This window comes from Periplaneta americana, chromosome 3 (assembly GCF_040183065.1).
Source record: "Periplaneta americana isolate PAMFEO1 chromosome 3, P.americana_PAMFEO1_priV1, whole genome shotgun sequence".
Taxonomy (NCBI): Eukaryota; Metazoa; Arthropoda; class Insecta; order Blattodea; family Blattidae; genus Periplaneta; species Periplaneta americana.
This window is the reverse complement of record NC_091119.1, coordinates 95,581,466-95,598,662: the sequence shown is the minus strand read 5'-3', so window position 1 is coordinate 95,598,662 and position 17,197 is coordinate 95,581,466. Positions and strand designations below refer to the sequence as shown.

The 17,197-nt window shown below is 38.1% G+C and overlaps 1 protein-coding gene across 4 annotated transcripts in view; it reads right to left on the bottom strand.

Annotated features, from left to right (window-relative positions):
• Arp2 (Actin-related protein 2) overlaps positions 1–14,969 on the bottom strand; it is a 61,304-nt gene extending 46,335 nt beyond the window's left edge. For 3 of the 4 annotated variants that reach the window (XM_069820979.1, XM_069820981.1, XM_069820980.1), the window contains exon 1: positions 14,740–14,969. In XM_069820979.1, the coding sequence (XP_069677080.1) occupies positions 14,740–14,787 (48 nt within the window). In that variant the 5' untranslated portion in view covers positions 14,788–14,969. The remainder of the gene's footprint in view (positions 1–14,739) is intronic. The other variant, XM_069820982.1, reaches the window with a different exon arrangement.
• Between the last annotated feature and the right edge of the window lie 2,228 nt (positions 14,970–17,197).

Genomic DNA, 17,197 nt, shown 5'->3' with positions numbered 1-17,197 from the left:
TCACAGAACACAAGTTAAATTTAACAATAATTGTGTATTACAGTATATTAAAACTTTTTTCAAATCGATCAAAACTCGATTAATCTTCGGAATATGCATGATGAGACTTTCTTGTGTTAAATTTTAACGTACCTTGTTTACATGTTTCGACCTATTTATGGGTCATCTTCAGAACTGGTCGTTGTTGGTCTTGGCGCCTCTAGTTTCCTGTGAGGGTGCATTCATAGTGTAGAGTCAAAGAGTGTATGTGTTTTGAAATTGAGTTGTATGTTGAGAATATATAAATAGGTCGAAACATGTAAACAAGGTACGTTAAAATTTAACACAAGAAAGTCTCATCATACATATTCCGAAGTGATACAGTATTAAAAGTTGTGTAATCAATTCAAATAGTTAATCGATTAAATATTTTGATTGATCAACAGCACTAGTAAATATAAGAAGTGATAAGTAAAATAAGAAAAGACAGACAAAAATGCAGAATATTAATGACATTACAGCTAATGAAAGGACATTATTTGTACAGTGTCGCAAATGGCTGAATGTGCACCCATTTCTCAAGAGACTGTAATGTCATGGAACATGAGTGGCAATAACTGATATCCAGCAAGTGTAAACACTTTAAAAAAGATGCACTGTATTTTGACATAAGTTGTATACCAGTACTCAGTATTACATTCATTCTGCATTACATAGCAATGTATAACGTTTGGGTATATATTGGAGACATAAAGATTGTAATTCAATGATTTAATTCCAATTTATCCCAGAAGGAGTGACGAAACTTTTCCTTCCACTCCCAATGTCACCATCCATTATTTGTGAAATATATTGCAAGATCAAAGTCTGTCAAATTGAATTCGAGTGTTCATCCAGGAAATTAAATTTAACATACCAACAGAATGCAGTAGCAAAATTCAATCTTGTCACAGAACACAACTGTTTAGAGAAGCATAATTTACAATAACCCAAACTGTCCTTTATGTGATCAAGAAGAAGAAACGATTGAAGACCATCTTCAAACCTGTAATGCCTTACCTGCTAGATCCATAATAGGAAAATATTGAAGAGCAAGCGCACTAATGGCTTCACCGCCAAGGGCCGAGCATTAAGCAACAACAATATACCGTCAGAAGGGTAATTCTAAAATGTGCAACTGACAACGAGAATTTCTACAATACGAACAATTCAAGTAACCATGTAGTAATATAATATACAGCTTTGAAAATAAGTGCATCATTAGCCCAACAGCTTGGAAATCAGTTTTCCACCTCACATGGTAGCTAAAATTATAGTTGAGTCAAAGTTGAATTTGTGGTGGACGAAGACAGTGGTAGGTTTTTGTAAAGTATTTTCATTACCTCTGCTAGCAATCTATCACTGTTCATTCCAGTGCAATGAAGATCTACAGGAAAGTATATACTGTAGACTGCAATACGTACATACAGGATATGAAATCATGGGACAAAACGTCGCAAAAATTTAAACATAAATGCCCTGACAGACTAAAGGTAGGGTCACACATCGCTACTTTTGCAGCACAACTTTTGTGCTGCAGCTGCAAAAGCTGCATGTCGTGTTCACACGTAAGCTAAAAGTAGCATGCTGTACGCTACTTTTCGTGCTGCGCAACCCGAGTGCTGCAAAAGTTGCAACTGGAGGTTGCGAGTCTGTTCACACACAAGGTGCTACTTTTGCAGCCGCAGTCATGCTGCAGGTTTCCATCTCCGTGTTGACTTCTCAATATACATTTTGTGGTTACGAGGCCTGTCTAAAATGTATCCGACCTTAAATTTTCCCGCGCAAAGTAGTGATTCTAAGGCGGCGCCACTGTGCACGGTGGAAGGAGGAACCGTAATGCGCATGCTTGAATTTTTTCACCGCATTCGCTTGTGCCAGTCACTGGCTGGTGGTCGCCAAGTAAGGTGCTGTTCTAAGTGTTTGTCGGATTTAGTTTTCTCGCAAGATGACTGAACGAATTGAGAAAAGATACTGCATCAAATTTTGTCAAAAGCTTGGTGATTCTCAAAGTCAAACAATTCGTAAGATTCAGCAGGTGTTTGGGGAAGATGCGATGGGTGTAACACAAATTAAGGAGTGGTTCAACCGATTCAAAGATGGCCGCACATCAGCGGAGAGTGAGCAGCGTTGTGGCAGGCCCCAAACTGCTCGGAGTGCAGCTGTTGTTGAGAGGGTGCGAAATGTGGTGATGGCAGATCGTCGTTTGACCATGCGGGAGATTGCCGAAGAGGTTGGAGTGAGTCAAGATTCTGCACATGCAATTTTGCGTGATGATTTGAACATGAACCGAGTGGCTGCGAAATTCGTGCCCAAGTTGTTTTCCCCGGAACAAAAAGACCTCCGTCGTGACGTTGCACAGGACCTTCTGGACACTGCCAACACTGATCCTGGTTTTCTGAACACCGTGATAACTGGAGATGAGTCATGGGTGTACGGGTACGACCCAGAAACAAAAAGACAGTCGTCGCAATGGAAGCATCCCGAGTCTCCAAGGCCAAAGAAAGCGCGGCAGATGCGAAGCAAAATCAAGGTGATGCTGACTGTTTTCTTTGATGTCCGTGGAATTGTGCATCATGAATACGCACCGGAAGGACAAACGGTGACAAAGGAGTACTATCACGATGTTCTCCGGCGACTCCATGATGCAGTTCGGCGCAAAAGACCAGACATGTGGACGGCGAACAACTGGCACTTGCATCACGACAACGCCCCCGCACATTCATTCCAATTGATCCACACTTTCTTGGCCAAACATGGAATTACAACCGTTCGCCAACCTCCCTACTCTCCAGACCTGGATCCTTGCGACTTCTGGTTGTTTCCAAAATTGAAGACACCACTGAAAGGATCCCGTTTTGAGAGTAGAGAAGAGATAATGCGGAACGCGACGACGGAGCTGAACACCATTCCAAAAGAAGACTTCCAGAGGTGCTTCCGGCAGTGGAAGGATTGATGGGCTAAGTGTGTGCAAGCACAAGGGGCCTACTTTGAAGGGGATTAGGGTCCCAACCCCGTCAGGTATTTGAATTATTTTTTCTGGCTAAAGATAGGATACTTTTTAGACAGGCCTCGTATGTTCGCATTATTAAAGAACTCATGCGAAAGCTTCCTTATCTATTATTTGCTTTTCTGTTGTATCTAGTATTCAGAAATTGACATTATTTTTACTATAAAGCTTTTAAAAACGCCTATATACTTAAATGATAACCAACAGTATATTCACGTAATCAATGTTGGCAACCCTCCTGTTTGGAACTATGCTACGGAAAATTTAAAAAATGAATTATATCGTCAGCAATTATGCTCAGACTGTGTTGTGTATTTAATAACTGTTACAAATAATTTATTTTCATCACATTTAACATTAAAATATATCCAAACAATAAAAGTATCATTGGCACATTTGGGTGGTAACACTGGTTGCAACCGCAGCAAAAGTTTCAACAAAACCGATATCAAAAATGCTGCGGCTGCAACCCTGAGAACCCTGTTCACACGTCGCTACTTTTAAGCTGCGTGCAGCATGGAAAAGTAGCGGGCAGCGGGTTTGGCAGTTGCTACTTTTCGGGTTGCACCATTGTTCACATGTCTCAGTACAAGAGTTGTGCAGTTTTTTGTACTGCAGCGCTGCAAAAGTGCCGACGTGTGGCCGTACCTTAATTCTGTGAAGAAATATAGTACTCATATTAAATTTAGTTGGTAGGTTTAACAAAACAGGATTTTGAAACACTGACTTACAACTGAGAGGTCCCAGGTTCAAATCATGAGTCAACCAATCTGATCAGGGTGTTTAGTGCTTTCCTTGATCATAAAATGGACTGCAAGGAGTAGTGAATTGCATTTCATAACCTTTCCTATTCAAATCCCATTCTCATCTTCCCGTGGTGCAACGTTTTTAACAAACGAGGCTCTGGGAACCAAATCACAGCATTATAACTGTTGCAACAAAACTGGAAGAAATGTAATTTCACCATGCTGACTTTGGTGCTTCACCTTCCTCTTTTCCACCTTGTCTGATAGTCCCATTCACAGTTTCAGGGTGTTTCATAAATAAATGGGTAGTTTTCTACCAATTCCACAACACTGAAAATTTGAAATTGTTGGAAGAATCGTGAGACATTTCTCGATTGTTGTAGCAGATGTTTCCGAAGTCTGAAGCTCAAACTTTTCATACCAATAAAAAAAAAATGTTGCTCTAATCATGCGATATGTATCACTTTTCAGCAACCTTTTTGCAAAGCCGATAACACATTGCTCCAGTGTGAGAGACTGCACCCATTACAATGTAAACAGACTGAAATCAGCAATATCGCATATTGCTAGTTGTCAGTTGCTTGTGCATATTGCTCCGATGTGAGAGCTAGCATAGAGAAAATGGACATCATTACTCTGGTAAAGTCTCGAGTCATTATTGCAGTTCCACACAGGAGTTATCCCTTATACACTCATGCTCAGAAATTGTTGGAAAATGTAAACAGATCGCTTGCACTCCAAGTCATATTGTTCGAGACAGAATAAATCTTATTGTTTGAGACAGAATACACGCACATTATACGATAAGTAAACAAGATAGACCCAGTGGCGGACTGTGGGAAAGAAGCTACTCTTTGCATTTATCTCATCTGTAAGACAATACATACAAAAAAAAAAATTAAATTTCAGTTTCATATATAGACAAACTGTATTTATAAAACTACTGTTAACATGTCGTTATAAGTGTGGTTAAGTAAACAAAGAAGACTGAACAAACACATCTTTAAAGCCACAACTTTTAATTTGAAACAAAATCATTTAACTCCTCAATCCCTCTCTCTCATATTTAATAATTAATCCTGTCACCAATGCAATCTATCACATCCCTCAAGTGATGTGGCACTGAATTAATTAAATGTTCAAAGAAGTCAGGATGACACTGAAGCTCTTCCCAAACGTTTCGGCAATGGCAATGGAGAGCAGCTCTTATTCTTTCTTGCTCTGGAATCCACTGGTTCACCATGCGGGCTTGCACATTCTCTATAATATTTCCAACTGATGATTTTGGGGGCCACTAAAGCACAATAAGGTCTGGTGGTGAATCTAAAAATTCCCGAATGCGTCCTGCAGTGTGCACACGACTATCGTCATGCACTAGTCAAATAAAAGCACATATCTCGGAAAAATCATTCTTGCACTTGGGAGAAGAATATCATGCAGAATTTCCTCGTATTCCACAGTATTCATCTTTGAAGTGTCCTCAATCAATTCTCCTGGTCAAGAACCACAAACCCAACCAAACATACTGCAAATACCTCGCCCTAATAAGTGTGTCTCCTGAATGAATTCATGTTGAAATCTTATGCGTCAGGTTCCAGCACCTCAATTCCTCCCACAATCATAGAAGAAACACTTCTCATCTAACCAAATAGTTGTTTCCCATGCATTTCCAGGAGTAAGAAATTTCTGCAAAGCAGAACCTACTCTGAGCTCTATATGAATTATTAATAACATAATATCTCTTCTTACAGCCCGAAGATAATGTATGATGACAGCATAAAGTCTGCATTGCACCATCTCTCTGCTTAGATTTAGTTCTAGTTTTGAGACTACACTGTCCATAGCAAGGAAAGGATTGTTGTAGTTTCAACGAGCACGGCACCTTATTAAGGAATTGTTATTTTTGGTCTGCTATTCTGTTTTCTGTGGTCTTTCAGCCCATCCATGCCTTGTTCTTGCCATGCTTTAATCAACCAAAATACGGCTTCAACTTTGCAGGGTGTATGCAAAGCTATCTTTTCAGGAAGCACATAAGCATCTCACATACAGTACTGTGTCCTTTGTTAATCAATGAGAGATTTGGAGCCATTTTTGTACTTAATTGCCTTAGAGCCCCTTTAGACAAGGCCACTTTCAGAAGTGCTGCTGTTTGTGAATAATGGATTTAAATGGAGACCTTCAGACACAGCCACAGAATTGTGGTGCTGCAGACACTCTGAGTGGTTGGCTTTGCCGCTGGTGGCAACCACTAGGTTTCAGACAGGCACATGAGTGGCACATCTGTGGCACTGTTAATAGACGACTGTTGGATCGCCAATTCTTTACAATGTGACAGTATACAGCCTATTATGCCATGGTGTCTTTTTTTGAATGCCATTGGTAATTCCTGCTAGAAGCTCTTGAAATGATTTCTTAAACATGCGAAAATACGAGAAAAAAAACTTGTTATTGCCCTGATGTAAATCATCAAATAAAGTATGAAATAGTTCTCGAATCTGCCTTTCCAAAACCAATCAATGGACTCAGACTCTTCTTCTTCTTCTTCTTCTTCTTCTTCTATTCTTCCTCTGTATGAGCAAAGTTTCCAAAAGTGTATCTCTTTTTTTATTTTTTTTTTATTTTAGTAGGTTATTTTACGATACTTTATCAACATCTAGGTTATTTAGCGTCTGAATGAGATGAAGGTGATAATGCCAGTGAAATGAGTCCGGGGTCCAACACCGAAAGTTACCCAGCATTTGCTCATATTGGGTTGAGGGAAAACCCCGGAAAAAAACCTCAACCAGGTAACTTGCCCCGACCGGGAATCGAACCTGGGCCACCTGGTTTCGCGGCCAGATGCGCTGACCGTTACTCCACAGGTATGGACAAAAAAATGTATCTCCTTCTATGTCCATGTTCACTGGAAGACTGAAAAATTCTCTACTAAAATTTAGAGTATTAAGCAGCACCATTAACACATGTTCGCAGTGGGGTACTGTTAAGTGGCCTTGTCTGAAGGGGCTCTTAATCTTGCTGAAGAGTTGACTCTAAATGTGTATCCATCACTGCACTGATTACGCGTCACTCAATTTGATTAATTTGTTTTTTTTTTTTTCTTTTTTTTTCGTATGGCTTTAATTGTATTGTGTTCCATCTCAAACAGTAGGCTTGGAGCTCAAGTGACTGGCCATTTCTGAGCATGAGTACAAACGATTTAGTTTGGCTTAACTTAGGTCCTAGTTTCAGTAAGGAAATTGAAGGATTTAGTGAGATGACAGTTATACATTGTACAGTGCTCCACTCCCAAAAAATAATGGCTGGCTGGAATTTTCTATGTCTCAGAAAATTGAATCTACATGCATGGGGAGACCTCAGCCAAGTTCACAACACGTTTTTAAAGGGTTATGTATTAATAATTTCAATATAATTAGATATGTACTAATAAGGGGTAAATAATTTCTCTCCAACATCATCTATTGTAAAAACACTGAATAGTGGTTTAAATAAGAATAAACTGTCCATGATGGTATGTTCGAAATGCCACCTGTGGTAAACATATTTATTTAGGCAACTGTCTGCAGGACTACAGATGGCAGAATTATTTAACTACATTTTTAGCATATCTACATAGCATAATCTTATTAATTTAGTGATAATATTTAACTTGCCTAAGAACTCTCTAAACATTCCATATTTATGTCAGTTTTCGGCAGCTTGATTTCCACAACTGAGTTTAGTGGGTGAATTATTGTCTGTTTTGTGTGGAGTGAGGCACTGTATGGGGCAGAAATATGGAATTATGACGAGGTGAAGAGAAACGAATAAAAGTATTTAAAATGTAAATATGGATGAGAATGAGCATGTGGAATGGACAGACAAAATAAGAAATGAAGCTGTGCTAGAAATAATGGGTGAAGAAAGAGTAATGCTCAAACTAATTAGGAAGAGAAAAAGAAACTGGCTGGCTCACTGACTAAGAAGAAACTGCCTACTGAAGGATACACTGGAAGGAACGGTGAACAGGAGAAAAGTTCAGGGCAGAAGATATCAGATGATAGCCACCGGGTGCTTATACCACTGCCACCGGGTGCTTGCCCACTTGCAGTGTAAATAAATACATACATTAAGATATATGGATTATATGCAGAGACTAAGAGAAAGGTTGAAAATAGGAAAGATTAGACAATGCTGGGTTTGTGGTGAAAGATCTACCCTTGGGCAGAAAACTACGAATGATTAATGGTTTCCTGCATTTTAATACGATTTAATTTACATCATTAAGCAGTGAAATAACATGTGTTTCAAACCAAGCTATGTTAACCACAACTTCTTTTTCAAATAATTTATGTCTTTTAACTTTTATGTCATAGGTTAGTAACAGGGTTCATATTATCATGATGAAAAGGTGTTGTCCTAGCTCATGCACAGAGTTCCCAGGTTCGAATCATTTGCTTCTAGGAATTTTTTAAAAATAATTTTGGTACCAGTAATGCATGTTCTAAAAAAAGTCATGCATTTTAGGCACTGACATAAGAAACTAAGAAAGATCAAGTATTGTTTTACAACAAAAAAAAAAAACGTTACTGTAAAACAGAAGAAAACCGTTATTTTCTATAATTGGAATAAAATTATTCAAAATAAATAAAAAAAACACAGCTTTAATAGGCAGTTCACTTTTCATGCCATTGGATGATTTCCCGCAATGAACTGAATTGAAAGAGAGGGAAATGGGAGGAGAAACTTTAAAATGTACGCGAAAACGCGTCCTTACAAGGAAATTCGGGGCTGATATAAATGAATATGTGAGCTCCAAGCCTGTTGGCCACTTCTCTCATTCCGGATTTCGCTGCTCCACTGAAGGAGTCTAGTAAATTTTGAAGGGGGAAAAGCCGAAAATGGACATAACCTAGTAACTACCACATATGGGGAGGGAGGTGCTAGAGAGGTTGACTGCAGAATTGGAAGAAGAAATGCCTGGAGGTGCAAATCTGCACATGGAAAGGTACTTTACAGCAATTTCATAAAATAAGGGAATTTCTACAAAAAATTTAAAGTGGTTAAAAACTGTCATGTGGGTACTTAAATGAAAGCTAAAAACATGTACTTTGGTACATCATAATAATATAAAAACATGAAGTTCATGTTACGGACCTGTGCTGAGATTGGTAAAGGACAAGAGAGACATGTTGGTTGCTACAGGTGTATACAGGATTCCGTGCTCCTGCAGTGCCGTATACATGGCACTACACAACGCAGCGTCAAAACTAGATTAGCGGAACACCAACGGAACTGCAGATTGGAACAGCTGGATAAGTCTGCAACATGCGTTTCAGGATGGGAGGCATGACATACAGTTCCAAGAAACAGACATCCTCAGTAACACGTCCAATTACTTCCCCCATCTATTCCAGGAAGCGATTGAAATCCACAAATATACCAACAATTTCAACCGTAAAGAAGAGGGTCTGAAACTTAACAACTGCTGGCATCCTGTCCTGAAACGGACTCGTACTAAACCTGTGCGCAGCGATGGTACGACAGATGGAAACTGAAATCCTGCGAGTGCAGTCTGCCATGACAATGGAACACAAAAACCAGTCCAAGGCCACCACAATCTAGCGAGCGCAGACCGCCGCAACAACGGTATGCCACGACCAGCCCAAGGCCACCGGGATCGAGCAGGTGCGGACTGCCGCGACAACGCAAAGCCACGGCCAGTCCAAGGCCACAGAGATCCGACAGGTGCAGACTGCCGCGACAACGGAACACCAAGTCCAATTCCCGGCTCTATAAATAAGGACAAGCAACCAGACAGGTTATCAGTTGCTACAGGTATCCCGAGCAGAAGACTTCGACCTAACCACTGAAGATGTCTGCCGCGGTAGTAGACGAAATGTCTGGGAACATCTGCACCAGTAGACCACGGCATCTTAGCCCGAAAGCTCCATTTCAACTAGACACCGGCCGTGAAAGCCTGCATGCTAAGATTAATGGGAAATTTAGACAATTAAAACCAAATGCTGTGCCAACAATATTCCCTCATTATCCTAGGTATAAAGTGACAGATGTCAAAAGACCATGACGAACAATTACTAAAACTGATCTCCCTCCACCCAAGAAACGCAAATCTTTTAGTAATATTGGTTTTTAACTATTTGAACAAGATGTTCTGAGTGGGTCAACATCAGTTAATGACATTTCCTTCTTGCCAGTTGTAAATGACCTTAAAGCGACGCAAACAGACACTGTCAACATTGACGAGCTAAAAAGAAATATTAAAAGATTGCATGTGAAAATTACATGACTTAATCAGGTGTTACAAGAGAAGCAAGATGAGATAACAAAAACAACCGAAAAACTCAAACTAATTGAAAGAGATCAGTTAACTTACATAAAGAACTGGAAAATGTAAATAAGGAGGCCAATGAAGGTAGCATTCATGCAAAATTTATTCTAGATCAGCTGCTTAATCATCGAAAGAGAATACCAAACAAGAATATATTAGAAAATTTGTGTTAAGAAATTGAGCAGTTACTGTGTAGATGCCCTCTCTTGCAATCCCAATTTGTGATGAAGACGGCCAAAAAACGACTTACTAATATCATTACTGTGAAATTTGTTAGGTCACTTCTAGATAACATTGCAGCAGTTTTAACTGAAAAGCTTGTTCCTTCGAAGATTGTGGCTTATAATCCACTGAGTTGCAAAATCTTGAAACTATGATTCTTGAATCTGCAATATCAAGTGGAATGTATCGGTGCAATAAGTGAAATTATAAAACTTAGTACAAGTTATGGTAAATAATTACCCAAGTGATTACTTTACAACATCGGAATTTAGCCTAGGGGTGCTACCCAGCGACTGAACTACAAAATTACACCTGTCATCATGTTACTTAAACTGTGTTATCTTCCCTGCTTTTAAGCTCACATTTTTACCATAATTAACAGAGCTAAACATAATAATACTTATTATTTTCTTATTTATTATTTATAAGTGTTACTCTTTAATCATTTATTTTAATTCATAGTATTTCTTCTGTGGACACCAATCCTTGGCAGACCGCCTCGTGGTTGAATTGAGAAATTAACCAATTTCAGAATAAGATTACTATTGTCAAGGCCATATACAAAGAAGAGAAAGGAGCATCAAGTTGGCCGTGCTCGTACATAAATGTTGATTGAGCAGGCAGTGTAAGCAGCCATAAGATGCGATCCAGCAGGCAGTGGATATTTGTGTAGCCTACAAAGCAAGCAGTTGGCAGGATTGCCAATTTATCTCTCATATTGTTTAGAAGTCAAGTTATTGCCCTAAAGGAGAACTACTGAGGAACAATCGCCACCATAAAGTGAGAAGCTCCATCGCAACCACTCTTCGGAAGGCAAAGTGGGAGGTTTACGAAGAAGTGCACTGCTTGGCTAAGAATGGGTCAACGAGAAGAGCAGACATTATAGCCATCGATCGCCGGAATCAAAGAAGCCTCATTCTTGACCCCACTGTCCGTTTTGAGAAGGATGATCAACAAGCCAATAATGTTAACGATGAAAAGAAGTCTATTTACAACCCATGTATTCCTCACTTCAGTGAGATACAAAATGAATATTAATACATGGGAAGCGAAAGGACTTCTTTTTGGTGCTAGGGGAACTTCATTTAAGTTAACCAAAACCATTCTCCTTTCTCTTAAATTTTCTAATGAGGACATTAACAAAATTTGTCTAATGATTTTGAGAGATTCATTATCCATTTTACACAATCACTTGTATAATACTATGTAATTTTTTTTTTCCACTTCATTTCATTACTCTTCAATGTATTTTCATCTCATGTTTGTCCGAAATCAAAATGTACTTTATTTTTAAATTTATCATTGTTCCGTATTCTCTCCGCAATCATATTGTAGGCCCTATTTTCATTTAACCTCTGCTTTGTATTCTGGATCCTAGTGGTCAGCCGTAGATTTCGGCCAGATGTCCAAAATTGTGGAATTTGTGTGTATCAGATATTGGGTGTAAATATATGAAGCGAAAATTTAATATAACATGTTGTAAGTATATAATACCATATTATATCTCTCTAAAAACCTATATTTTAAACATATAATAACACATGGTTATTTTGTCAGTAAATACAAAATCACAACTCAAGTGAACAGATTACAATATCTGTTTGTTTGTTCACTTCTAGGTAAATAAGATGAAAGGTAGTAGTTGCCCTTGCATTCTGGGAAGCTTTCTTGGGGAAGAATATAATGGTGGTTTGAAGGTACTGAATACATTGACACAAGAAGAATAGGACTCATACGCTGGCATAGTCATATCCAATCCATACCTCTAGATGACTCTATTTGTTCAAAACACATAGAGAAATATCTATGCCAATTTGCACTACATCAAAGGTTATGCTGTGACATTTTCAACATTCACAAGCATCCAAGTGAAAAAACGTTGGAAGAAGCAAAGGAATTAAGAAACAGTGGACTAGCTGTGACTCCTGGGGAGAAATTATGTCCAACATGTAGGAAACGCTTGAGTGAAGTTCGTAGCACACTCACAACTCAAAACACAACATTGTCTTCTTCTGATGAAGAAGTTACTGAGTCTACAGATTTGATTCAAGAATCACAAGTAGACTGAACACCAGTTCATTTCAGTTAGACATGTCTCCTATACAGCCGATTGGTTGCAGCTAAGTGAAAGTTTCGATCAGCAGCACAAGCACTTCGAACTAGAATCACTAAAATTTATGATACCCTACTGAATTAACAACCGAACCAGAACTTGAGTCAACAGAAGAGAACGTACATGAGAAAGCACAACATTCTGATGAGTTAATGGGAAATTAAAAATAAAATTAAACATTTTAACATCCCTGAAGGAATCCAACTACTTACACTGGTACTACTGTCATGGCCTAGAATAAAGTTAGTGAAATGTTTGACATTTTTGAGTATATGATATACCAGGTATGTGCACTTATGACTGAAAAAGATATTCTAGCATTGCCCGAATAACGGACAACCAAGAAAGTGATTGAATAATGTCCAGAATTAGTGACAAAGTAAGCGTAAGTAAAAATATTTATAAACAAAAACGGCTTGCTTTAAGCAAGCTGCATTCTTTGTTCAAGACAACATTTCCTCATAAAAAGTTAGATTATCAAAACTTGCAATCCTCAGACTTAAAGAGCATATGCCTGCAGGATCCTTAGGTACACATGCTGTCTATGTACAATCCATTAGAATGTTCAGTTGCTTCTGGAAATTATTCATATGAAAGGAACTTACTATGATCTGATTAAACTAATAACTTGTGACATACATAACAGAACTTGCATGCTATGTCTTTGTAAAAAGTGCCCTAGCAATCTTGTACTAAAAAACCATATCCAACAACAATTCTCAGATGACTTTGATCCTGATGAACCAATCCAGTATAGACAATGGGTAAGTAGCAACAGAGAGAGTAAATATGGTTGTTGAAGTAAGCACTTTCTCTGAATTTTGTGATTTACTAATACAGAAAATTGAGAAACTTATTCCACATTCATTTATAGCAAAACCACAATCTTTTTACTCGAAAATGTTAGAAGAACACCTAGATAATGAATCAGCTATCATTTTATTGGATTTCAGTGAAAACTACAGTTTTGTAATTCAAGACGAGACCCAAGGGTTTCATTTGAACACAGGTAGCTGTACACTTCATGCTACAAGGTCTATTACAAGAAAGATGAAAGATTTTATTCAAAGTGATTGTACTTAATTTCTGATGACATGGATCATGATGTATGTTTCGTTTACCAAACTCATAAGATCATAATCGGGATTCTTATATTATAGGATATCGCTTAATTTTCGTCAAGTTTGACAAACGATTCTGACGTCACAACATGGCCGACGTAAACCAACACGAGTATATAAAACTCAGATATCACCTCAACTAACCAATTAACCTTCTCACATAAGTTGACCTCATGTCACTGAGATATCACCTCAACTAACCCACTAACCTTCTCACATACGTCGACCACATCACCCCATTCTCCAATCTAGCCAACATATATTCTCATAAACACACTACCGATATCATATAGTCATATAGACCCGGGTGACCTAGGTAGCCAGGTAAGGGTTCTCTTTTTCCGATCAACCTATTGTGAAAGTTTGCAATCAAGAAGCCGCTCCAAGGTAATGGGGTGGAGCCCTATGTTGTTGAAAAACCGATCCTGGGAGAAGCTGCTCAACAACAAAAGTTCTGCAACATGTCCAGTTACACATTCCCTTTAATTGTCCCCTCGATGAAGCAGAATGGTCCAATGACAGAATGTTCTACTGAATGGCACCAGGCTTGTTTCCACGATAAATGTGTGCATGCGCATGAACAAGCAACTGTTTTTAAACCATTGGTGCATACACTTGGACAGTTTCTGCAACTTGTCAGATGTAAATCAAAACAATACCTTCATGTGATTTTAAATGGTGAGCATTTATTTCTCGATTCCTCTAAGGGGAACACGGTGTGATATAAAAACAACAGTATGAACAGTAGGCCTAGGTGATGAGATTCAAATGCGAATTCTAACCTAACAAATAATATTAATATATCCATCAAAATTCAATTCTGATAAATTCCCACAAAATAGGGACACCGGTATAGTAATATTTTAATCTGATTCATTACATTGGTCAATGTTACTTATGTCCCGCCCACTATAGAGACATAGGCCAATTTTACACATATTTAGTATAACTTGTTGCTTCTTTGACAGGTTAGCTTTGGTTAGTTTAGGTTTTTGTTATAGCCTACCTTGCATATACGATTATAGCGCAACATTGGCGGTGATAAAAGTGAAATATTCGTTCAGTGGGCGTTGGATACTCTACATTCATTTAATCTGCAACTTCACTTATCCAAACAATATATTAATAAAAACTATGTTGCACTGTATGTCAATAAAATTAAAATCAAATTACATACGTACCCCAGTTCCATTATCACATACAATAACTTTTCTTCCCTGGCTATCCATTAGAAATTAGTTCGACTAATCTACTTTGTCGATTCTTTCACACCTTCCTCCAGTATTTCAATAAACTTTTACCACTTCCTCTCGCCGGTTACCTACAAATGACACACACGACGTCGAATCATGCCCAATCCAACAAGTCGGGCAACTCCCTTACGTGATGGCCAGTGTTACCAACCCTGCGGTTTGACTGGATCACAAAAATTCTTCCAAATGATCGCACCAGCGAATAGTGATTACCACAGTCTAATATTATAATAATAACACAGTCTAATACTTACAGTCGCGCAACTTCAACACTTTTTTTGCCAACATTCGCGACACTAGCGCCCAAGCGGCAAGCAAGGCACTGGTAATAGGGTTGATACAATCTCGTTCGGCCAGCACGTGCTTTAAAGGGATGTGAGATGTTATAAACGTTTTAATCATGCGTCGGAACCAACGAGTTAGAAAGAGAAAGATATAGAGTGGTCATTGCGCCGCCATGTTTGAAGAAAATTGAACGACCGTCGGTAATGAAACTTATGCGCCCAAAACAAAGTGGGCGTGGTGATAACTGACATTAGAATCGTCAGCTGTCTTAATTTCGTTTGCATAAATCAGTTAAACTGAAGTGGAAAAACCTAGTATTTCGTCAAATACGTGCTAGGAACTTAATCTAAACTTATGTACGCTAAATTTAAAACACTTGAGCTATTCCTAGAAGGAATGCTTAAAAGAATAACCTAAGCAAAATTGTCATGTAGTATGACAAGAAGTCCTAGCAAATATACTGAAGAAAATGTTAATATTCCTAGGTTCTTTTAAATGCGACCAGCAAGATTGCCTATAAAATGAACGAGTATGATTCGGATGATTTTATTAAATTGTTTTCCCAGTCTCTACACGTTGCAAAACTATTTACTATGCCATAAGATATAGAATGAAAGTAGGCCCTATATGTAGTAAACAACCTTTACCTCCAAGCTTGTAACGTGGGTGAAACATGACAAAACACCCTTTCAGTTTTTTTGTTACAGTAAAGTATAATTATTATCGAAATGTGAACGTGACGCCAACAGCCGGCTGGTCTGTCTGAGCCTTTAAAGGGCTGTGGCACCACAGATAATTATTAGTGTATAATTGAGCACCCACGTACAATAATGGGGTAAGTAGTTACGAAATATAGTCATACTTACCCCATTATTGCACGTGGGTGCTCAATTATGTTCTTTCATGTCCTTCCAGTCAAAATACTAACAACAATACGACCTACCCCAGAGTTTTGCGTTATTTTGGATGCGAGTGTCGAAATACAATTTTAATATTTGATTGCTATTACTAGATTTGAAACGGAATTGTAGCGGTTTTATCCGTATTTAGTTTAACTTTATTACTAGTGAACCATTTATTTGATTAATCGTTTGTCTTCGAAATAGGCCTACTTCTTATGAGCTACAGCTCATCGTCTTCTTGTATAAGCAGTAAGGACAGAAGGAGCAGAAATAAAGGATGCCGGTGACGAAATACAGTTTTAATATTGTATTGTATTTGTTTTTCACTGGGTCTGAAACGGAATTGTATTGGTTTTATCCGTATTTAGTTTAAGTACATTACCAGTGAACCATTTATTTTGTTTATGCCGGGCGTTGTTACACATTTATGCATGAAAAAATGCTGCTAATTAACGAAACTATGGACTTAACTTCATAAAATTTACATGAAATATGATATATGAGTTGTCTTTTTCCTTTTGACATTGCAGTTATATGCAGCACACACAATAGGCATGTTTTTTCTTCGTTTTTTTGTACTCCTTACCTCCGTTAAACAACATTGTAAGCAGACGAATTTTTACAAAGGTGGGCGCTTAGCTCAGATCTGCCGTGTTTCGCGGTGGCACCGCAAAGAGCGCTGTACAAGACAACATGGCCACTCTATAGTCTTCTCTTTATATATCTCGTTGGTCGGAACAAAGGCAATGTGTGCAATGACGAAAATTGCAGTAACAACAAGTTTAAATCTCCGAATTTGTCGTTCTTCAGATTCCCTAAAGACCAAGAGAAAATCATAAATCAGTCATAACCAATAATCCACGTTGTAGGTAGCCTACGTATTGTGTTCTGTAAAACATTTATTAGTTATCAGTTACCTATTTGTATGTCAAAGTAGATACCTGTTACAATCTTTTTTTTTTTTTTTTTTTTTTTTTTTTTTTTTTTTTTTTTTTTTTTGCAGAGATCTTATGTGTAAATGTGTAACCATTCCGATTTTGGATAATGTATCTAGAGTTTTTAATGCAAGTAATTCCATAATTTTTGTATTCGTGTTTATTTCTTTATATTTTTCAGAAGTTGAATGTTATATTGCATTCAAGTAGGGATCATGATGTTAATTTTTCAAGAATTCATGGAGTATTGTAATCCTTTTGCGA